Below are 25,308 nucleotides of genomic sequence, written 5' to 3' on the forward strand. Positions count from 1 at the left end.
AATAGTAATTGGTGTTATTTCTTGCAATTTGTAGGGAAACAGGCAAGCTTGTAGGGAAGCAGGTGTGCTGGGAAAATACAGTGACAGTGGGGGGCGGGGGAGGAATCAACCACTTTAGCTACCTCATATTTTTCTAAAAACAAACACACAAACAGAATCTAAAGCACAAAATTCAGTTCAAAAGATGATTGGGAACTATTAGCAAAGGACAGTGTTTATATACACACACGCAATAGATTTGGTACTGAACAATAAATGGGCAACCTTTAAGCTATGCATTAATTTTTGCATTTGAGCAGGCACTTTTTAGAATTTCATTCATTTAACATTTTAACATTCTTAAGGAAGCCAACTGTAGGGGCTGTAACATGCTTAAACTAAACTGAAAATCTGATAAAAAGTATTTCACCAGTCTTTTTTTAAAAAAGGTTTCCTTTGAAAACATAACAGTAACAGCCTCAAATGGTACTTTCAATCCCTTGGAACCAAACATCCATGAAATACCTTTTGGTTTTCTTGTCTGCCATTGTTATTTATCTTCCATTTGGGTCTAGTTTGATCCCCAAACACTTGCTTTATCTCTTTGTAAATTAAAAATCTCTAAAGTTTCTGTTAGAAGGATTTTTACCATCAATAAAGCTCAAAGGAAGCCAAGAAATCTTTTATCAAATTCCAAAGCTAACAAGGAAGAGTTAGCTCAGACTCTTTCAAGGCAGCTATTAGAGTTCCAACCAGGGATTCCTGCTGCGTAAAGAGTTAGCTCTGTTTCTTGGGGAGTTTCATAAATAATGATGATTTGCATTTGTAAACTATTGCAGATGCTTCCCTCCTGCACTGTCACATTGAGAACAAATAAGACAAGGAGGTTTCTAGGATAATAAATTATTTAACTAAAAGATTCTTTACTTGGTGACAGTTCTTCCCTCAACCTCTTAGTGCATATGTTTTTACTAAATTCCCATTTCAGAAAAACTGATACCTTCTCCTATGCCAACATACTTTCAGTTGGTTTTTAGGCAAAGATTTTTAAAAAGAAATAAAATAAAAATAAGGAATTTCTTTGAACACGGTAGAAGAAATAACAGGAAAGCAAGATCTCTTCAGAACACAGGAATAATTAGTATACTCTACTGTGGCATTTTAGTTATATACTTGTATTATAGTTTCAGGAACATAATTCTATTTTAAAACATCCAAGGAAAGTGAATACCTTTTTAATTAATAAGATTTGAATCTAATATGCAGCAGAGAAGAAAACACAAAGAGGATGCTTACAAGGAAATTAAAACACAAATATAAGCAATACAAATTTAAAATAGGAAAGGAATATAATAGGTGAGAAATGAAACAGTCCAAGGTCTTACTGGCTGCCATTATGCTATAAATTCTTGGTTAACAGTACCATGGAGTAGTTTTAGAAGACAAAGTTACTTTCTCCAACCAAATTAAGAGACAGAAAGAAATTAAGAATTCAGCAGAGGATCCTACAAAATGCCTCTGTAGAAATAACATCTGTGACAAATGTGCACACGCATGCCCACACACAGGAAATGCAGACAAGTGAGCCGCCAGCTTCTCCTCTCAGAGTGTCATCTCTAGTTATTTCTAACACATACAATACCACAATTACACCTCTGAACAGGGTATTCTCAGGAGAAGCCAGATACAAGAAAAAAGAATTTCTTTTTTTTTCTCAATTTTTCTCTTATACTTTGCATTTTCTCAGGCCCAAGATTTTAAATACTTTTCTTCTGTATCTTTTAAACACAGCTGACTAAAACATTTTTTGGGTTTTTTTTTTTTTTTGTAATGTATTTAAGGCTTCCATAATATATATGTAACAAAAAATATGTATATTCTGACAAATACTAGTGCCATCTCAAAATGGAATTCAAGATCCAATTAAATAAAACATGAAGAAAAGAAAACCACACACACATGCACATACGCATGCATATATGTGCATTGATACAGTTCATTAATGCAAATCAATCCTCATGTAAGTCTACAAAGAGTCATGATCTGGAACACATTACCTTTTGTAAATGGTTAAAACAATTTCTACATTCCGACATGCAGGTTGCAACAAAGGCCTACTCTCATTTTTCTCTCAGCCATTTTAATAAGACTTTTTAAAAATGAATATTTTATAAATGAAAATGATTGAAATTATTTCACCTTTAATGTTACTATGACAGCCGCTGGATATGCCAAACCAACCATGTGATAGGATTTTCTGTACATCCTAAAAAAGACAAAAATAAATGTATTATAAAATTTACTTGCTTCAAGTTTTCATCTCTTCCTTAAATATAATGGAAATGATTACTCCTAATTTGCTTACCTTTTATCATTAGTTACAGATTCCTTTTGTGGCAACAGTGTTAACTATAGGCACCATTTATCTGTCTACAGTGTAATAGAAGTCAACAGCATTTTCTCTACTCACAACTACCCTGTAAAAGTTAATGTGATTTTAGTTTTCATGTAAAGATAGCTTCCCTTGAATTTCATGTAATTAAAAGATGAACTCTTTGCATGAGCAGCTACGCTTTCTAACATACTGCCACATTCACAACAGCACAAGTTCTTATTTTATGTGCATTTATATTCCAAAATTTTTAGAATGGAAGCTGAATGTCATGAAAATATTTCCTTTATATATTCTTGCTTTTATTTTCTTACAAAATAGAAATTGCAAGGGGGGAAATATCTATCATTGAAACTAGTCTTGAAATTAGGATTGGGTCCCGGATCCCCTGGTGTTGAAGATTAAATACCCAAGAAACACTGAGGCAAGAAAACAAGATGTTTCTAAAGGATAGATGAGTGGGGGTGGGACCTTGTCTGGAGAGAAAGGGGTCCAGAGCTGGTGCCCAAGGGAGTGGGGGTGTCCTGCCCCTTTTATAGATTTTAGGTTTCCTTTTTGCTCATGCTCCCTCCTCCCATCCCACCTATGCCTACCTGGTGATCAAAAGGACAAGAAGAGAGCCATCCAGGGGACAGTTACTTATGTTGGAAAATGTGATCCTTTCTCTCCCCGCAAGGTGGTTAGCAACCAGGTGATGAGGAGTGCTATCTACCATTTCCTTTTCTTTGATAATCAGCTACCTGTCCTTTGCCCTGGTCTCATCATCAAAATTTACACAGGGATTATTTTTGTTGTTGTTGTTAAGGATACACTGGAGGAGATTATATTGACAAAAATTACTTAAGTTTGTTCAAATTTTTATCCAATATTAAAGAAAGATGATTCAGAAAGACAACCAAATTCTTTCCATTTCCATAATATTATCAATAACAAGAATGTTTTTATTAACCAGTAATTGGTTTGAGTTTTCCTTTTCTGATAAGCAACCAAAATGACATAAACCAGAGCTGGAAGTATACAGTTCAGTGGCAGAGCATTTGCCTATCATGTATGTGTGCAAGGTCCTGGGTTCGATTACCAGCACCAAAAAAAGAAGATACCTTAATGTGTCAAAATAGCGATTGACTTTCATTTGGGACCATGAAAGATACATGGCTCTCTACAAATCCCCACTCCCCAAAAAATGCCTGAACAACCACCATAATTCAATTAAATATAATGACATATACACTCAATTTAAGAAACAGTTGTTGAGGAAAACATCATACATTTTTTTTTTTTTTTTTGTAAAACCACTGTGGAAGATACTAACCTTTTTAATCAATGAACTTTATATTAAAAATCTGGAAGACATGTTACTCAGTTTCTATATATAAATCATCTTTTTTAAAGGTGAAAAAATCCAAGTAATTTATCATCTTTTTCTTTTAAATTTTGACTTCTTGGAAACTCAGAATGAAAATATTTTTGTTTAATTGTCTCTTTAACCTAGATTTTTTTCTTATAAAAATATCTTCTCACTTTATTCCAGACACCTCGTTATTTTGTTTTTGTGTTTCAATTTTACGTTTATTTTAAAAAACTGTAAACTATTTTGGGTGTAGGTATAATAATTAGTCTTACCCATTCTCTCTATTGGAAGATTTAAGAGCAGTTTAAAAATAAAAATACTTATATTAATTACTCCATTGAGATAGCTATAATTATTCTAAATCCTCCAGAGCAAGGAAGGTACAAACCATACCACAAAAGATCTAGAAAATAATTACTGCTAATAAGGATCCCTGGTTGTGGGTGTTGTGTTTGTTTTTGTGAGAACAGTCTTTTCTATCTATTTTTCTAGTCAGTATTTCTAAAAAAAAAACAGGTGCTGGAGAAAAGAAAAGGTGGTCAACAGGAAAAGGTTCAGTGGAAAAACCAATCAGGAATAAGAAATTTTAAGACATTAAGTGATGTGAAATCATGTCAGGGAAAGGAGTATCCCTGCAAAGAGAACATGTGCTTTGAATCAGGAATTAGCTGCTGACTGGTGGTAAGACTTTTGGAATGCTATTTAATGCCATTTATTTGCAAAAGGATTTGTGTGGGGGCTAAAGGGTATAAATGCCTTTCATAATCTAATAAAGACTCCATACAAGAAAGCCTGTATTACTATTACTATAGCTGTTCTCATCAATCTGCTGCCAGTCCCTCTGATTCCAACCCTCACATCACTCAGAGCTCCCTGGGATCATTGGAAACTCTGGTGCCAGTGAGTTTCTCAGACTGGGAGGAGGATGAGAAATGAGTATCAGTATACTGTATCACCAAGTGAACTATAAAGAAAGACTTATCGATGTACTTTATCACCACATGGAACGTAAAGAAAGATTGTCCTTCTAAAGAGACAAACTTCCTCTTCATCATACATTTCTAGTTCTATAATCAGGAATAGAATTCTATGATAGAAAATTAGAAATAGAAAATCAGATGGAAATTAAGATGACTTCCCCTGGAATCAGAATGAGCGTGGGAAGAACCTTAATCTGGTTTCCTTGTGCTTTGGTAGATTGGTGATATATCACAAGTTTCTGAAAAAAGGATAATGAATTTCCTGGGATCACAAGTTTCTGAAAAAGAATAATGAATTTCCTGGGATCCTCCAGGTGGTGAAGTCCGATTGAAAATATGATGCATTGATTTTGGAAGTTTTTACTATAATTATAAAATATAATTCAAAACCTTAAAAAAAAAAACACCCTATCTTATGCCAAACACCGTGTTAAACAGTAGAATATTTAGTGGAAAAATAAGGGAAACATTCTTGCTGCTTTTGTGAGGTTTATATAAGTGGTGAAGAAAGACAAAAAAAATAAGAAGCAATATATGATTAGAAACAGTAATAGGTGCCATGAGGTGAATTCCTGGTTGGAGTAGTGCTGGAGGACCAGAATCCACAGGGATCAGAGAATGATCTGGAAAGACAGAATGGGCCCCATAGGATAGCAGGGAGGATCATTTTTAGCAGAATTCCAAGGAAGGAAAGAGTTTAGGAATGTGCTTGGAATTGAAATCAAGGCTGGTAGAGATGTTTGGACAAGGATGAGGGCAGCAGCAGAGGAGGCTAGAAAGAGGTGTCTGGTCAAGTGAGGTCCCATTACCAAGTGAAATAGGAAATCATCCAAAGGTTTGTACCTTAAGAGTGACAGAGATAATTTTTATTTTATAACATCACTGTGAGGTGAGTTGTTTGGAGAGCCCAAGAGAGGAAGAGGGAAGCCCAGTTAGACAGCTACTTCCTGTTTCTGATGGTAGGTTATGGAGGCGTGGATTGGAGATGCCGGAGTACAGGAAGTGAGTAGTGAAATCAGGACACACTTAGGTTACTAATTACCAGGACTTGCTGACGTATTAAATCTTGGCAGGGAAGCCTTAGAGGAGAAAGCAACAAAACTTCAAGAAGGAGGCTATTTTTTTAGGATTAAAGAGAAATATTTTTGAAAATTCAAGATAAACATGTTACTAATGGGGATTCAGCAGTGATTAAAAGATATCATTTCTAAATGCTCTCCTCATTAGTTTACAAGCTGCTTCTTGATTTAGTGAGCTTATATATACATTTTGATATTTCTATATGCTATAAAATAAAATTTGTTTTAAGTACCACACACAATGGAAATTTAGCATGTCAATATATTTTACTGAATTTTTCTTAATCTTGTCTTGAATAGAAATGCAAATTCAGTTGGTTTTCATCCACAGTTGGCATTTATTTACAGTTTGCCAACTTCTGCAATTTTTTGTTAAGCAAAGAAGACAAAATATATTTCTTTAGTAAATTAAACATATTCTTTTATCTGTGACACTCTTATTAACTTCCTGAAATTCTATTTAGATATTTTAAATTCGGTGCTCTGGGAAATCAATAACCGTCACATGTATGCATAAGTTGTTTTGAAAAAACAGGAATATGGTTATGGACATTCTTTTTCCTCATCCCTGCCTATTTGTCTCATACTTCTGGTCCAACCTGGGAGAACTGAAATAAGTTTATGCACCGAAGAGGGTGTTGTTATATCACCAAACTATTCAGAATATTTTTAGGGATCCTTTACCTGAGCTAATTAGGTATGGTTAAAAAATCTGCAAAATAATGAATAATCACTCAGTGATATTCACATTCTGAGATATTAGAAGCTTCAGAGCTGTGGTTATGATACATGGTTAAGTTGCACTGTATTCTCCTTGTATGTACCCTTATTTACATTTTTAAAATTCAAATGTCATTCCCATTGTTACTTTAACACAGAAAAGTTAAAGTTTAGAATGTTTATTGGAGGTGAGATCTAGAAGGAACGAAAGAAAAATGTTTTGTTCTCCCTTAAAGTACATTGACAAAAAAAATCTTTGTTCTTCAACTTCATTAGTTTCTCAACTATTAAATTATCTTTTTGTATGTATAATTTATTTATGTGTTAGTCTAAGGGATTTTTGATAACTACTTTTCAATTTTGTTGGGCATTTTTATTTTGGGTCTATTTGTAGTTTTATTTCTGAAACATCTTGTTTCCTAGAAAAAATAAATAAATTTTGCTCTTAAAAGTTAAAAGCATGTAAAACTGAGTTACATGATGTTGTGTTTCACATGAAAACTTTGGTGATTTGACTCCATGGTGTAGGGGCCACTGAATACCCTGTTTCAGTGACACAAGTGTTGAAAAACTTCTCAAAAGTGAAAATGAGAGAACTTTCTTCTCATGATGGAAAGAGGGGAAGAGGAAGTTCCTTTCTTTTTATGGCAGAAAAAGGCCTGCTTGACTTAGGTAAGTAGGTTGTTACCCAATACAGAATTTTTTAAATGAGCTATTACATTTTATTCAGACAAAATCAATTGTATAATGTGCTATATGTTAGACTAGTTTTTAACAGTTAAGCACAAAAAATCATTTCAGAATGGTCATTCAAAGGGCTTTGCTTTCAGTCTTCATGTCAATTTAGTATAAATAAGAATAATACATCCAAGGCAAAAATATCTAGTTACAGGCAACTTCATCACACAATTCCTAACCTGTTCATTCAAGTCATGGTTACCGTTTTTCTCAATGAATACAATATAGGTCTCTCATAACTTTGATACAGTGAACATATTCACTGCCTTTTAGATTTTATTTTCTTGAGATACTAATAGTTTTGCTTACCTTTCCACAAAAATTCCAGCTTGAACAGCATGCACAATGCTTCGAAATCTTGGTTTTTCCTCATGTTTCTTTTTCATCATCCCCATTTTCCTTGTAAAAGTAGAAGCCAACCAATCCCGAACTTCCGATGGGACTGAGTCTGACTGAATGTCACTGAGCTCATCTTCTGTATCCAGCAGTCTTCTGCAAAAATGTATGCACAGTAAATGTTAGGAAAAAAATGAAGAAAAGCTAATAACAAGAAAACAAGCATTGCAATGAGACTTAGTAATAGCAAATTATTATCATTAGTCCTTATTATGAACTATTTAAAAAAAGAAAAAAATGTGGGTTAACATTGGGGAAGCTCTTAATTTCTCAAATTCATCACCTTCTAAAGGCAAGAACTAATCGGTGTGAGCAATTGCAGCTCTCCTTACAGTGATGTATAATGATACCCATTAAGAGGCTTAGACTGTTAATATATCATTCCAATAATGAATAAAACTAAGAAAAGATAGGGAAGAAAATTCATAAACAGATGTCTGCTATTAAAAGAAGCAACTGGGTGGAAAGAAAAGAGGGGGGTCAAAACAATAAAAGTTGTCTTATAATTAACAATCTTATATACATAGTATAGAGAGTATGTGCTATTTAAATAAGGCTTTGATGTTTCCAAAATTCATTCACAGGTGTAGATGCCATTTCATCAGTAAGTTCTTCAAATTTTTAGGAAAATGTTAAACTCAGGTATTCTAAAATGTTATTTCTGATATCAACACCACAGATATTTTTAAAATTTCAAAAAATGTTAACTAAAGAAAATCAATGGATTATGGTTATCCCTCAGTATTCTTGGGGAACTGGTTCCAAGATACACCTTCTCCCTCAATATACCCTGATTTGCTTATCCTTAAGTCCCTTATATAAAATGGTAAAGTATTTTCAAATAACCTAAGTATAGCCTCCTAGATACTTTAAATCATCTCTACGTTACTTACAATACTAAATGCAATGTAAATGCCATTTAAATAGTTATATTTTCCTTTGTTGCTTAAGAAGTGATGACAAGAAAAAAAAAGTCTATACATGTTCAGTATGGACAAAAATTTTTTTTTCTGAGTATTTTGGATGCATGGTTGGTAAAATCCTCAGACGTGGAACTCACAGTAACAGAGGACTGACTGTAGTTTGAAAGCTCATTTTAGGAGACTGAGCCAGTCAAGGTAGAAGAAGCATCTCCAGTTAAGAGCCAACACTGAGTAAAGATCTGATGGGGAACTATGTTCATGAGGCTGTGAGCAGTAGCTGAAACCACTACCCCTCTCACATATGAACTCCAGTTATATAAAGCTGCCTGGCCTGGGTAGTAAGAGCTGTCATGGAAGGAAGAACTAAGGAATCATCCTTATTTTAAGGCTTGTCATCTTCAATAGTCAAGAACTTCCTAAAGATCTGAATTGACAAGAATGTGGACTCTCCATAAAACACAAAAATGACATTACAGAGCAGTAGAGCTTTGCCTCCAGGAAGAACACAGGCCAGCTCTGCCTGTCATCTGACCTGATTGTTTTCTTGTCAGTGTACAATTTAATAACTTAGAGCTCTTTTTTGCACACTTTAGCTTTGACCTTTGGGTTCCATTTGCTTTGGTGAATCTCTTTGCAACAGAATAAGGGTTGAGGGTTATGAGCTAATAGAGGGAAGGAAGCCAGAGATGGCAGCATGTGCCAAAGCATCAAGGACACATCACACACCAACAGGGCAGGGACAAAACAAAGGGCAACAGTGACAAGGCCCACCCAACACAGCCAAGTATGGACCAAAGAGAGGATCAGAAGATAATACAAAAGAGTAAATCTTTATGTTCCTTTGAATGACCATGTGCCACTGTCCCCTATACACATATGAAAGACAGTCATCTGCCAACATTTATTTTTGTGGCATTAAGTAGCATGAATGTATTTATGAAATACCTTATGAGAGAATAAGCACAACGTAAGTGATGGAGTTACAAAACTACATGTACACATAGGGGGATAAAAGAGATATAATTGGTATTAAAACTGATTAATACTCACTTTATATTATGTTTAATTTTCTGTCTGTTCTTATGTTTTAATGTTTTTAATTTACCCTTAAAAAGCCGACATTGTAATCCAAAGTAAATTATTTTTTCTGCCTTTTTGCCCATTTGAAACTAGATTCATCAGCCCATTTCAGGAAGATACTCTACTGTGTGACTTAAAATATTCATTACTTTAAAGTTCATTGCATTTCTATTGTCTCTTATGTGGTGATCAAATAAAGCACAGAGCAGGGCAGGTGGGACAGGAACCATTGTGCTGTAGCCCTGTGATGTCACCATGCTCTAGGCATTCTGCTCCTGCCTTCTCTTGTCAGCTCATCTGAGTAGAATGATAGACATGAGGAAATTGTTGCCAATTCCTCTACAGCAAATTTGATGTTAGTGACCTTAAAAATATACACCCTAAAACTCATAATTATCTAAGGCAGATCATCAAACATGAGAAAATTAGTGTGTGAGAACAATAGTCCTCACAGTGTGTGTTACTCAAAAGTCTGGCAACTCTCAGTCCTAGCGCATTGGGTTATTTATTTAGAGAAGAAGAGCATATATGAGATTGCAGGAGAAGAAAGTGGTATGGATTAAGTAGTGGGCATGGAAATAAAAGCAGTGAGTGTGCAAAGAGAGAAGCATAGAATATGCTATTGTATAACTAAAAAGCAAATATTGAAGACTAATAGGCACTTCTGTGATGGTTAAGTTGATGTGTCAACATGGGTAGGTTATGATATCTAGTTCTTTGGTCAAATTCTCATCTAGATGTTACTGTAAAGATATTTTTAAGATGTGATTAATATTTAAATCAGGACTGAGTAAAGCAGATTAATTACCCTCGAAATGTGGGTGAACTTCATCTATAGTTGACGGCCTTAAGAAAAAAGAGGTACCTGGAATAGGAGGGAATTCTGCCTCCACGACTGCCTTTGGATTCAATACTGCAACATTAACTCCTGCTGAAATTTCCAGCTTGCTGAGATATCTTGCAAATTTCAAGCCCCAATAATCACATGAGCCAATTCCTCAAGTCAATCTCTCTTTCTCCATCACTCATGAACAGTGTGTAGTAACTACCAGTGTCAATTATAAATCAGACACCAATTGCTTATCTCCATTACTATCTGTTTAAGAGAGCATATAAACCCTATTTCCATTTTTTTTTCTTTTTTTGGTACCAGGGATTATATCCTCAGACATATTTTATAGTTTTTATTTTGAGACAGGGTCTCACTAAGTTGCTTAGGCCTTGCTAAGTTGCTGAGGCTGGCTTTGAACTTGCAATCCTCCTGCCTCATCCTTCTGAGCCTGTGGGATAATAGGCATGAAGCCACCACACCCAGCCCTATTTCCATTTTTAAAATGCAATAAAAATCTTATTTGCAATAAACTACAATGCCTTTTTAGCCATTATGAATCCAAACACCGTTATCTAAATTATCAGGTTGACAAATTATTGTCAACCTGTGCATTGATTAAAAATTGAAAACTTAGAATGGCCCCCTTCATATGTTTATTTTAAAGAAAAAAGATTAAAAAGAAAAGAACAGGGTGAAATAATTATGAGAGGAAACACTACTTTAGATAAATGGTCAGGGAAGGTGTTAAGATCTGAGGAATGAGAAAGAATTCTATGTTAGATAGTCTGAGAGAAGGACATTCCAGGAGAAGGAAAATGCAAAGGCCCCAGTCAGAATCAGTACTGAGCTGCTTAAGGAACAGAAAGGAGGCCAAAGGTGACTGGAGTATACTAAGCCAGAAGAAAGGAGATCATGGCAGGGGTCAAACATAGATAAAATCAGCTAAAATCAAGCCCTTGAAGAATTTTTGCCAGATTTGCAAGGGAACGTCTGTAACGCCTTAAACAGGCTGTGATGTGATTTATGTTTCTAAGAGGCCGTTGTGGATGCTGTGGGGAAAATAGAATGACTTGTAAGAATGATGTTTTGAGCTCACGAAGAGTTACAGTTAACTGAGCACAATACATAAGTGCTCTTTCATTTTCTAAGTTCATTACCTTTCTAGGCCTTAATTGGTAGTGAATATTAGGCATCATTTTTCCTATACTCATTATGCCTTTTCACCATGAGTCAAAGTCCTAATGGTGTTTTATTACTGTTGTTGCATTTTTTTTTCCTGTTCTATTTGTTTGTTTCTCTTCTTCAGGGAAATAGGTTATGTCTATCAGGGGTCTCTTTCATCTAGTTTCCATATCTATTATTTTCCCACTATACCTTTTTGTTTGTTTGTTTTTTAGAGTAATATTGTCTTTCCTCTTGTCCTGTTTTTTACCTCTCTTCCTACTGGATAGATCTTACAAACAAAAACTAAACAAAGAAACCATGAAACTCAATAAAACAATCAATTATTTAGACTTAATAGACATATATAGAATATTCCATCTCAGCAGCACATGGACCCTTCTTCAAAATAGACCATATGTTATGTCACAAAGCAAGTCTTAGCAAATACAAAAAAAAAAAAAAAAAATAGAGATAATACCCTACATTCTATCTGTCCATAATGGAATGAAATTAGAAATCAATAATAAAATAAAAAATAGAAGCTACTCCAACACCTGGAGACTAAATAATAAGCTATTGAATGATGCATAGATAACAGAAGACATCAGGGAGAAGTTAAAAAAAAATTCTGAGAGGTAAATCAGGACTCAGATACAACTTATCAAAAATCTCTGGGACACTAGGAAGCAGTGCTAAGAGGAAAGTTCACTGCATTAAGCTCATTCATTAAACGAAGAAAAAGTCAGTAAACGACCTGACATTACATCTAAAAAGCCCTAGAAAAAGAAGAACAAATCAACACTGAAGGTAATAGAAGACAGAAAATAATTAAAATCAGGGCAGAAATCAATGAAATTGAAACAAAAGAAACAATCCAAAAAACTGACAAAACAAAAAGCTAGTTTTATGAAAAAAATAAGTAAAATTAACAAACCCTTAACCACCCTAAGGAAAAGAAGGAGAAAGAAAACTCAAATTACTAAAATTCATGATGAAAAAGAAAATATCATGACAGACACTATTGAAATACAGAAGACAATTACGAACTATTTTGAAAATTTATACTCATTTACATTTAAAGTGTTTCATTTGTAAAGCACTTTGCTTTCCTAAATTTGTAGCTTAAAGAGTGGCTTTCTTTCTTTGCTGAAGAGTCTTCCTTTTCCCTTGCTTACTGGGCTATGCATACCCACCTTTTTTTAATTTTTCCTCCTTGTATTGCATTATTTATTTCTTGGTATTAATTTTGTTAATTTTTTGGGGGTACAGAAATGGTCATTTCATTGTTCTTAAATTTACAGTGAGCATTTGGAAATACCTTTATTCTTCTGCCATGGTTCTTTGTTCATGGTTTTCCGATTCTTTTTCACTTTGATTTTATAGAATTTTTGTATGGATTCTGTGTTGGTACATTTTCAATTTATTTTTAAAATTTATTATTGCTTATCTTAGGGTAAGCAATATTTTTTACTGAATCAAAAGTCTGAAGGGAAGGACTGGGAAAACACATACAGCAGACAAGAAGGAAACCTGGGTGTGTCAGGATGTGGGTCATGGTGTACTAAAAGTCTTTTTCTTTCTCTTCGGCTGGCAAAAAATGGGTAGCCACAAGTGTGCTCCTCAAAGATCCTTCTCTGTTCTATAGCACAGTTGCAAAATGGCCTCTAAGTATCTCCAACCATTTATGCACCCATCTCTGCTACTCTGGTATGTGAAATTGGGCAAGTCTTTATAGCCAGCCAACTGTGACCTTTTTATTCTGGACAAGGAGTTTCTTATTTTGTTTTTGTTTTTGTTTTTCTTTCAGAATGAGTGTTATTCTCTAAAGAACTCTGTGTTCTGCTCTTCCTGAGAACCACAATCTTGGGCACTTTCTTTATTTAAAAAAAAATCATAGTTTTTTTTTTTTTTCTTTTTTTTTTTTTTAGAGCAGATTCGGGTTCACAAAAAAATAATGAATTGAAAATTCAGAGTTCTCATCTATCTCAGGTCCACCCCCACCTCCACAATTTTCTCTATTTGGGGCCTATTGTGTTTTGGTGGTGCATTTGTTTTAATTGATTAGCCAATATTTATATATGATTGTCAATTAAAATCAATACTTTCCATTAAGGCTCACTGTGTTGTACATTCTGTGGGTTTCGACAAATATATAATGAAGTATCTACCATTATAATATCAAACAGGATAATTTCACTACCCTAAAAAATGCCCTCTGTTCCCTATATTCCTTACTCCTTCTAGCCCCTTTTTCCATGTCCCTGGAAACCACTGATCTCTTTACTGTCTACATAGTTTTTCTTTTCTCAGTTTGTCTTATACCTGGAATCATCATATGGTAAAAAACTACACCTTTGTCAATTGGCTTATCACTTAGGAATATGCATTCAAGTTTTTTCCATGTCTTTTTTATGGCTTGATAATTCATTTCTTTTTATTGCTGCACAAGAACTAGTTTTTATAATATGGATAAACTACATTTTAAAAAATGTTTTCTAGTATTGAAGGTCATCTTACTGGCTTCCAAGTTTCGGCAATTGTGAATAAAACTACAAACATTCACAGCAGATTTTTCACTTCATTTGAGTAAATACAAAGGAACACAATAGCTTTGCTTAGTTTTATAAAATTCTGCCAAATCTGTCTTCCAAAGAGGCTGTACCATCTTGCATCCCCACCAGCAACAAGAATCAGTGGTGAAGCCAACTGCATCTCTTGCCTGGCCTGCTGCAGTGTCTCCTAACTGGCCTCCTAGCTCTTTCTTCTGACATAGTTCAGTCTCATGTTCCCTCCATAGCCAGAAGGATTTTTTTTTCCTTTTTTGGGGTACTGGGGATTTAATCCAAGGGCACCTAACCACTGAGCCACATACCCAGCCCTTTTCATTTTTATTTTGAGACGGGGTCTTGCTAAGTTGATTGAGGTCTTACTAAATTGCTAAGGCTGGATTTGACCTTGAGCTTCTCTTGCCTCAGCTTCCCGAGTTGCTGAAATTACAGGTGTGTGCCATCACACTAAAGGTTTAAGATAGATCATGTCAATGTCTACTTCATAAAGTCCTACATACGTCATCTCAAGTAAAGTCTCCAATTTCATCTCATAACAAGTTCCCTGTTGGTCATTTTTTTTCCATCAACTCTGACCTCCTTGGTGTAGGCAAAGCTGCCAAGTTTGCTTCTGTTTCTGGGTCTTTGCACTCTCTTTTCTTTCTGTTCAAGATTCTGGTATGAGTCATTTCCTCACTGGATTTGGGTGGAGAAGGCTTCCCTGGTCATCTATCAAACCACCATGGTAAGTACCTTAATTCCATCTCTTTGTCCTGCTGTCAGCACTTTCACTACTTGATGTCATACCATGTGTCCTGGTTTGTTTATTCATTTAGTGATCACAGTCTGTGGACTAGACTATAAAGACCTTGGGAGCAGAGAGCTGGTCTGTTTTTGTGCACTGTTATATTGTCCACATTCAAAATAGTGCAAGGCACAGAGCACACAATGGTTATATTCCCATCAAATAACTAGAAAATATCTAGAAATATTTATCCTCAACTATGATAGGTGATTACCCCTTGGGGAGTGGCGTGAGAATGGAAATGGTAGAAGTTTTAGTCTGGAGTCTTGTGTCATTTGATTTACAAGAAGCAGTTAAGGGAGAAATTTATGTTGTCACCTTTCTCAGTGCTGCTAGGTTAATTTCTCCTTGAATAGTAACTGTATAATCTTTTTTAAAAAACAAGTTGTAGAGGGAGATACATATAGGTAGATGCTCATTGATTTACGGTAGAGTAAACATCAACTCGTTGTAAGTTGAAAATATCCTAAGTTGGAAATGCATTTAATCTACCAAATATTCTAACTTAGCCAGAGTATCAGTTTTTCACTCTTGTGAGTATATGACTGACTGGGAGCTGCAGCTTATTGCTGCTGTCCAGGCTTCATGTACTGCACATCATTAGCCAAGGAGAAGATCAAAATTCAAGATTAGAAGCATAGAGTCTACTGAAAGCTTATTTGCTTCCCATACATTTTATGTGGAAAAGAATTTGTTTTACAATATTTTTCATTAAGGAATTTTAAAATAATTGCATTATTTTTGTGCTGCTAGCCAAGGAATCCAGTATTTCTGTCAAATACTTTTATGCTCATTTATCAAATAGAGTATGCTAAGAAATGCCTAATGAACATATTAATAAGTGGTAGCAGACTCAAGATCATTATTCCAGTTTGGAGATTTTTAAAAAAGGTTGAAAGATGGATAACATCTAAATTGAAACAATTTTTTAAAACTAAATTGATACACTTAATGGCACACCTTTCTCCCCTCCATCTTTCTCTTATTTTGTGTTCTCTCTCTCTGGCACCTGCTTTGTACTCTGTCTTCCTATTTCTTAGCATCACATGGGCCCTTCAAGTATCCTTTGATCAAGCTGCACAGGGCAGGAAAGAGAACTAGAATGTAATGTGGACATTTTATAGACAGAATTATCATCTGCAATTTTTCCTGTACAATTGTTTAAGATGAGTTGAAATATTGGGATATTTACATAAGATGATGCCACTGAAATATTTAAGACTATTTTGTCTTCATTTTATCTCTGGGATTTATGTAAGTAAGTTGATAAAATGGGACCGCAAATGTTATAATTAATTTTGCTTTTCAAATATCCAACAGTTTGATTGCTCTTCATTCTATTGTTAGAAGGCAGAGTGAGCATAATTCTTTACCCCTAGGAAATGGAGACTGTGTTTAAGAAAACATGAAAACAGAATCATTGATGGATTTTCCTAGGAATTCTTACAGTGCATGATGTAGAAAGAAATGATAAAAAGTATATACATAAAATGTATCACTGTTGATCTCTGAAAAAAAAAATGCTTTCTCTATTTTTCTCAATCCCAATGGAGTCAATAAAGCATAATTGAGAGGTTCCTAGAGCAGGCTGTGTGTTGAAGGGGGACCAGAGCACTGTGAAAACTGGCTCCACATCTGATCAGTGATCAACTGATCCTTAGGAGCTATTTATATTCCAAAATTTTTCTTGAAATCAGATGACATATCTCCCAAAGGGCTTATATTTTGAACTAGAAAGCTTGCAGGGAAAGGGAAGTAAAGGAGGAGGCGGCCACGGAAGGAGAGGTCATGGGATTTTGACTCTTACAATTCGGTGTCAGTGAAAATATTTCTGTCTACAGTGGACTCTTGGAAAATAGTTACACCCAAGCAGCCACACAGTTATTCCAGGCAATTAGTGTCCACAATTTTACTTATTATCAAGTTTCAAGTGCTAGATATGATTAGGAGAAACTGACTTCTCTAGTTCAAAATTTTCTTTTTCGGTCATATTATTCATATAAAGGATACATTTAAATAAGCTAATTCAGTTCCATTTGATGGACCCAGGGTAGAGCATATTTCTTCCAAATACTTCACAATTAATATTTTAAAGTTGTTATCGGGTGAATAAGCTACTACATACCCTATCCTACCTTTAAATAAGTTTCATAAAAGGCTAATACATTGGGTTTGAATTAGAAGTTCTCAACTCCTTGGATGATAGGGTTAGGCCAGCTGGTTTTGGTTATCCTACTGCACCTGTCTACATCTCAGGCCCTCACTTTATAGCACTCACACAGAAGCAGGTGGCCACCACAGCCTCCACGTGCATTTTCCATCAATCTGCCTAGTCTTCCAAGTAGCTGCATTCTGACTGCTCTTTGGGATGCTGAAATGCAAACAGTAGTACCCAGGACCTCTTCAAAGAAAGACCTAAGAAGGAAGCTCACTTAGACTTAGGAGCCTGGCTTAAAGACCTTTAAATAGGCAATTCCAGGTACCCAGTGTACAAAATATGGTAGAGGAGCACCTTGAACAGGGCAGGAAATTTCAAGATCCTGTTAACTAGAAGGGGAGAAGGACATCAGTTTTAGGTTGCTGATTTTGGAGCCCTATCTACCTCTGGGAGGAATGCACCAAAACAGGGCCATTGTTGGGCATCCTGAGTGGGGTTGTGCAGTTCAGGGAAGCATCACTACTGACCCAGGGTTAAGGCTGAAACTGAACTTGTATACTGCAAGCAGCCTCCTTGTGGAGCCTCTCCAACATAGCTGGGGGAATTGAAAGGTTTGTCTGTCTGCAGTATGAAAGATGAAAGATTTTTTGCAAAAGTGGTTCCCTCACAGGGGAATCCATTGTTATTTCTTTTATTAACGTATCTGTGTTCTGAGCTGTACCCAAAAAGAGAAAAAAACACCCTACGATAATACCAGCACTTCAACCAGGCTTCAAATGATCTGAGGACATATACGGATAATGACCCCAGCTAACTTTATTACTTATACCATGAAGCAGGAAAGGAGGCAAACTTTCACTCATTTAATGTCATAAGCACCATGAGGAAGATGTAAATATTAATTATCATTACATCTATTTTACTGATAAGTAATTCGAGGTTCAGCCACTTAAATGATTTGCTCACAGGAGAAGCCATATTGAATTTTTGAGCTGATGTCTGTCTGATTTTGGAGTCTGGAACTGTAACTGAGGGGTTTTGCACCTCAAATGCATGTTTTTTCTACAAATTATCCAGGCTACCTTCATGTTCAGTCAATAATGATACCAACAATTATTATTCTCTGTCTAATTTCTCCCTGGAAATTCAGACTTATAAATAATTAATTTTTAAAAATCACAGTGGAGGGGCTGGGGTTGTGGCTCAGTGGTAGAGCTCTTGCCTAGCATGCATGAGGCACTGGGTTCAAACCCCAGCACCACATAAAAATAAACAAATAAAATAAATGTATAAAAAAATCATAGTGGAGTTTTGTTCAACAGGGAATTTTGGAAGAGGGAAGTTTAGATTTATTTCCAAAGCTGATATTTCAATCATATTCTCACAGAGAAATATATCTGCTGGCAAAATTTCAGGGTACTTTGAAGTACAATAAATTTAATGTATAAAAGAGAGAATACATTTGAAATGCCATATCTGTTATCAGTAATGTACTTCCTGAATGTGAAGCACATTAAAATATATTCTACCAGGCCACCACCAAAGCATGTTTATTTATCATTTATTCCCTTTCTTGTTTCAAAAACGGTTTAAGATGGCAGACTTACAAATTTATTTTAATAACTTTATTTTTTAAAGAAGTTTCTTTCCTTTTTCTGTCAATTTGATAAATCTGATCAATGTTTTCTCTGGTTTTGTTTTATTTTATTTTTTTTTAATGTGGATTACCATTGCATAAGAGAGACTGTGGAGACTGCACACAGACCTGTAAGAGGTGACTGTACCGCAGAACAAAGGACAGGACCAGCCTCCCCTGTCCCTAAAACTTGCTGTGAGGCACAGCTAATCTCCAATATAGTAGCCCTTGCTCAATATCCCTGTTCATGATAGAATTTTCTGAAGGGTAGGGAAGACATTTCAGCCCAATATCATCTTTTACACCACTTGGGGAAATACTGAGCCACACTCATGATAACGCATTAAATTTGTAACCATCAAAGTTCTAATGTTCTCTCTGTATCTCTCCTTTGTAGCCTCATTGTGACATCTTCTAGAAGAGTATTCTCCAAGTGTGTCCCTGGGACCTTGTTAGAAATGGAAATTCAAGGGCATCAATGAAGATATACTGAATCAGAAATTCTGAGAGTGGAGCCCAGCACACTGTTTTATCAAGCCTTCTAGGTGATTCTGATGAACACTATCATTTGAGAACAGCCCTGTTTCTCCATTCACAGCTTGACAATTAATAAAATCTCTCTGCTCAGAAAATATGATTTAATTCTCTTCTATGATGTTAACATAGCGGCACTACTTATTTCATGTGTCCATTATTTTACTGTGAGTGAGGACAGTTTTGGTGAATGACATGGGAATAGACACGTGGAAGAATACCTGTGAAAGCATCTTCATTGAAGAATCTTTTATATTGATGTTGACAAATAGGAATTATCTATATGACACTTGATTTCAAAATACAAAAGTCAATTTCTCACTGTGCAGGTGTGAAAAATGAGTGCCAGAAAGCCATGAAATATCTTCCAAAGGCAGAAACATGAGGGAAGATAAGGAATATCTTTCTTTTTAGGCCCATGAGGCCAAACTAGTAGAGATGATAATGGCAAGGAGTTAACAGTAGCTAAAGAGAATAGTAAAATAAGTATCAGTGTATATGAAGAATATTTCATAAATATTTATTGAATAAATGTATAAAATTATAAAATAGGCAGAATCTCCAGTCTTATATATTTTTAAAATATTAAGATATTTGCAGTAGTTAGGTATTAAATTAGTAGCTAGGTATTTATTCCAGATGAGGAATAATGCCACTTTTGTTTGTTTCTTTTGATGCAACTGTTACATATGTTAACATTTTCCATCAGGTTCTGCTTCATTCTGAAAAGATGATATCAAAAAATAATTTTTAAAAATATTCCTCTTACCCTATGCCCCTATGTCTATATATTGAGCATGATTTCATTCACCAATTCAAGTTATATATGACTATATATGACACACCATTACCTGAAGGATAAGAAGAGCCCTACTCTTGCTTTTGAGTTTCAAAATCTAGGTCTAATTAAAAGAGGAAAGGCCCAGGCAAAGAAAACATCAGACTATGAATCAGTCAAAGCAAAGTTTCCAACCTAGTGATTATCCAGAGATTCCCTAGGTTAATGAAAAGAGGTCAGAAAGGGAAGCAGGAGAAATCGAGGAAGGGACACTGAATCCTGTCTGACCTCCAAACCAAGAAAACCATGAGGAGGGCAATAACACATCCAGATAAATTTCCAGGAAGGGAGCTGAGAGCCCTATCCCACTCCTAGGTGGACCTGTAGGACAGCAGGATGCCAGTGAAAAACTGACTGGTGGTCTAGACAGAGGCCGGAGACAGCCTCACACATAGGGCTGACTCAGATGAGACTAATGGGGAGATGAGAGAAAAGATGGAGGGCTGACAGAGGCAGCACATATCTTGGAACTAGGCTTGCTGATGGAATGTGGAAAAGAATGAGGAAATTCTCTTTCACCTAATGAGAAACAAACCTTAGGTATCTGATTTCCAGTACTTGATACTTGCTCAAGTACCATTGGTGTTATTTGGCTGTGCCATGGGGTCAATGTGGTTTGTGGGCTACCTTGGAAATCTAATCAACTTCTTACCTTGTTTTATGAAAAAATAAATTATGAATTTTAAGTGGCTATTTTAGAAACCAAACATTTGTGTACTGATTTATTATTAGGATAAACTGACTCCCTGGAGCAATCAGAAATTAAGAACATGGGTTTGAAGGGTTTGGAACAAGGCAGACCTACATGGCCAGAAGAATGCTCTCAATGACAAATGACACTAAACCTAAGTCAAAGTGGCTTAACAGAGAAATTCTGTTATTTTCCTTAAGAAAAAAACCTAAAGGTAGATTGACTTCAGTAAGGGAATTTTAAAATCAGCAGTCCAACAACATTTTCAAGGACTCGGGTTTCCTTCATCTTTCTGCATCATCAAGCTTAATATTAGGTTTGGCTTTATGCTTTTAGCAAGATGGCTATATCAATTTCAAGCATCATACTCTCACAAACAACATCCTTTTCTATGGAGAAGAAACCTTCTGGCAATAACCCTATCAGTCTTTCCTGGAGACAATTCTAATTGTCCAAATTGTATCACATGTGAATGTCTAAACTCACTGGCTGGGAAACTCGAGACTGGTAACTGGTTTAAATCAATTAGTATTCACCCATCCTGAGTCTGGTGCTGAGGTTGGACTCTCAAAAGAAGATAGATTTTTTTTTTCATTTTTTTTTAAAGAGTAGGTTTTGTTGACAATGAAGAAAACAAAAATGAATGTTGGGCATATTGCATTTGAATTTGAACTTGTCTTGGACATTTAATAATTACATGATCCTAAGCAAGTTACTTTCTTTCTTTATGCCTTGCATTTATTAACTTTACAGTTATGAATATTTCATTCACAGACTTTTTTTTGAGAATTACATGCAGTAATATTGGCAAATTGCATAATATGTTACCTTAGATATAACTATCAAACAATTTTCATTGTTAATGTCACCATAGAAAAGAATAGTATTTAAAATAACATTTTTCAAATCCAGAAAACATTCATTTATATTTTACTGACTCAAAAATATCACAATAGTGAGATTAATATATGGATTTTTTTGTCCTTAATGAGATTCTTCTGAAATTTTGTAGGAAATAACATACCACATATAGACAGAACATATAAACCCAATCAAAAGTAATGTGACTTTTCCTAAGCCTGGTTTCCTACTCCATCTACAGGGTGAGAAGAGCCTATACACACAGCACTCCAAACAGCAGCCCCTCCCCACAACTAACACCACAAGCATAGAATTTGTAAAATTTATAATTTGCTTTTTTAAGGATTCACTGAGTTCCAGCAATGTCTTAGCACATTTCTCTCAAACTGATTTTCTTAGGGGCTTCTCCAAGTAAAAACAATCTAAAAAATATAAGAGCCCATATTTTAAATGCTCCTCCAATAAGCAAATAATAAGCAGCTTTCCCTTGCCAACCTCCTGGTGGCCAGGATAGTTCAGTCTGAGCAAGGGACTTTCAACCACAGGAAAGACTATAGGACTGCAGAACAGAAAGGGCTTGAGATTTCATCTTCCATGTTAGAAAAGCAATGACTAGAGAGAAAAGAAAAATCTTTTGCCTAGAAGCTAATTAGGATCAGGAATGAAGCCAGGCAGGAGCTGCTGACCTGCCAGTCAAGGGCTTTTCTCAACATGCCCCACAAACCCTGATCCAGGCCTCCTTGTTTGTACTGACATAAACATTTGATTTTCACAGTAAAAAGGACATAGTTGTTGTTTTTGAGGAAAGCTCTCTCCTCCATTCTCAATGTGTAGGCAAGTGATTTAAATAGAACTGACCTCATACGTGTCTCATGGGATGCTTGACTCCTGAACTCATGTATCCAGTTCTCCAGGACACAATGATTGTTTGAAGGATAAGCATATTACCTAACTAGAGGCAATGAAACCTAAGAATATGTCTGTTGGATCCTGTGGGAAAGAAAACCTTTCTATTCCTGCTGGATTTGACAGGTTGAGGGTATGAAGCTTGGAAATATTGCCACCACCTTCCTATAATTCAAAGCATCAGAGGAGAACCTTCCAGAGCAAGCAAAACAGAAAGGTTGATCTGTTGACATCATCTGTGCCCTGAATCAGCCAATGTCTATAGGCAGCAGTGAGAACCACTAAATTAATCATTCAGTTGAAGCTGGCTTGGTTCAGTTTCCAATCATTTAAAATTGAAATATTCCTAAAGACTGTTCATTAATGCAGTTCTTCTCCATTTTTTCTTTCATACTCTGACTCTAAATGTCAAAGGAGCATGCCTGAGTTAATGCCATCATGATGGGCAGGTTGTAGTGACTACATACAATGAGTTCATTCTCCATTTCACATGGATCTCTGAGTTTTGCAACCCATTGCTCATACATGGGCCATAATTACAGTAGCACTTTTACATGCTGAGAAGTGAAACACTAACTGACCTTTCCTGTTTTGGGTGCTACCTGTGTTTGTTATTTAAAGACCCTTGGCTGAGCACTAGTTAGTACCATCTTCATCTGTATTTCCTACCTATGACCATTTTTCATTTTCCTAAATAGCTTCCCAAGGATACTTTTATCTAATCTATGAACTTTTTTCCCCTTTTTATTCTAGATATTTTTTTTTAACTTTGTTTCTAGGCTGCAGATTGCAGCCTTTCATTCTACAACCAACATGAAGCACAATAAGAAAAGACTTCTTTGAGCATCTGTCCCTATTAATAGATTGCTCTATTTCTGCTCTTTTGTCTACTAGTAAATTCTTGAAAATTCATCAATACTAATTACTTCACAAAGATATTCCCCACTTATTTCTTAAACTACCATAATATGGCAAGTAGCTTTTTTCTCTTTACTGAAATTACACTTTACAGGCATCAGTAATTTCCTCATACATACATTGGTCCTCATTGTGGCATTTGATTTACCCTTTTTAGTGTCCCAGCTCTCTGCTAACTTGCCACTCTACATTCTTTAGATATGCCACCTGCTTCTGTATCCATTCTAAGTCTCACTTTTGATAGCTCCATGCCTGCCCTTATGTACTTGTCTCCTCCTGAACCCTCTGCCTGTCCTTGACTGCCCTCCCACTCTGCATCTCACCCTAGACTTCAGTTGCTAATGTAACACTAACTCCTTTCCATAAGGAACTCCAAGAATTTTTAAAAATCTCAATGGTTATAAGAGAGAAAATATGACATTTGAAAAGTCAAAAAATTATCATACTCTACAGAGATATATTTTACCTTTGTGCAGACTGCTCTTGTTTTTATGATAAAGTAAAGGTTTTGCTCTGGCATATAAAATAGAAAATAAGATTCCAAAAACTAAACATCCTTGAACAGTAATATGCAAGCTCATCTATATTGTGAACACAGTTGATCACTGAAGATTCTGTATCCTTTAGAAAATTGCCATTGTTTTTCTAAATATGAATTTAAATTGCATATTCTATTAGCACAACTATTGATCCTGGGAGATGAATGTCCAACTTGACATTAATTTTGATTGTTCCCTTTTTTATCTGGGACTTGGACCTTGAGAAGCTGAACTTAGAATAGGAAAACATGTTGAAAGGACTTCCACAGGAAATAGTAAACTTGTTTCCGTGAGAGGTGAGAGGTGCATCGGACTTTAGGGAATGCTGAGGGATGGGTGATAGAAAATTTATGTGCAAGGGCTTGAGTAGTGGGTTCTGAAAGCCTCTACTGTAGGTGTTACAGAACTTGCAACTGCTTTTAGCTTCAATTTGGGAAACTGGAGGAAAGGTTTCAACTAATTTTTAGGAGTTGTCTGTAGATAGAAGGAATTTGGAAGGAAAGAAGAGACCTGCACAGGTACAGTTCAGTAGCTGGAGCAAGAGCTGGCTGCACAGGAAAGTGATGGGACAGATTGGTGAAATAAGTAAAGCTTCACTAGACATTCTCAAAATTTTTAGGATTTTGAGATACGATATGATGTCAACATATCTGAATTGCAAAGGAGCTGCAAATATTAAAGATTAGTAACAAAGTAAAGACATTAAAAAAATATGAGGAGTTGGGGATTTAGCTAAGTGGCAGAGCACTTGCCTAGCATGTACAAGGTCCTAAAAAAAAGTGAGAATCCTAGGTTATAATTCCCAATTTATATCTCTCATTGGCATTATGTTTCTGAGCTTCAGTGTCCATGTATCTAGCATGTTCCAGACATTTTTCATCTAAAGTCCTCTTGTCAGAAGCCATATATTTAATAATGGATAGGGAGAGCTTTGCCAGACAGCAAATTCATTCACACTAAGAAATACCTGCAAGTGTAGTCATGACTCCAAATCCTTATTCCATGTTACTCCCTCTGTTCTGCTGGGTGTTTTCATGTAAAATTTGTCAATGTGCTTCTGTCTGTCTGTTTCTCTCTCTCTCTCTCTCTCTCTCTCTCTCTCTCTCTCTCAACCTTGTTGTTTTTTGACATAATTGGCCCTTATGCCACAGGTACTCAATAAATATTTGGTGAATGAGTGGAGGTTCCTGGGTAAGTCCCTAAACTCAATGATTCCAATATTCTTAGCCTCCAAGATGCCCT

At 35.6% G+C, this 25,308-nt stretch overlaps 1 protein-coding gene and 1 long non-coding RNA gene across 8 annotated transcripts in view; one reads left to right on the forward strand and one right to left on the reverse strand.

The window, feature by feature from the left end:
- Pde1a (phosphodiesterase 1A) overlaps window positions 1–25,308 on the reverse strand; it is a 349,265-nt gene that overhangs the window by 71,913 nt on the left and 252,044 nt on the right. For all 7 annotated transcript variants that reach the window (XM_048808123.1, XM_048808124.1, XM_048808122.1 and 4 more), the window contains 2 exons: window positions 7,549–7,731; window positions 2,179–2,245 (listed from right to left, as the gene is read on the reverse strand). In XM_048808123.1, coding sequence (XP_048664080.1) covers window positions 2,179–2,245; window positions 7,549–7,731 — 250 coding nt within the window. The remainder of the gene's footprint in view (window positions 1–2,178; window positions 2,246–7,548; window positions 7,732–25,308) is intronic.
- Window positions 14,543–19,411, forward strand: LOC125618153. Its single transcript, XR_007349391.1, has 2 exons — window positions 14,543–14,925; window positions 19,177–19,411. It is a non-coding gene; the product is annotated as an uncharacterized LOC125618153 (long non-coding RNA).

This window comes from Marmota marmota, unplaced genomic scaffold, assembly GCF_001458135.2.
Source record: "Marmota marmota marmota unplaced genomic scaffold, marMar, whole genome shotgun sequence".
NCBI lineage: Eukaryota > Metazoa > Chordata > Mammalia > Rodentia > Sciuridae > Marmota > Marmota marmota.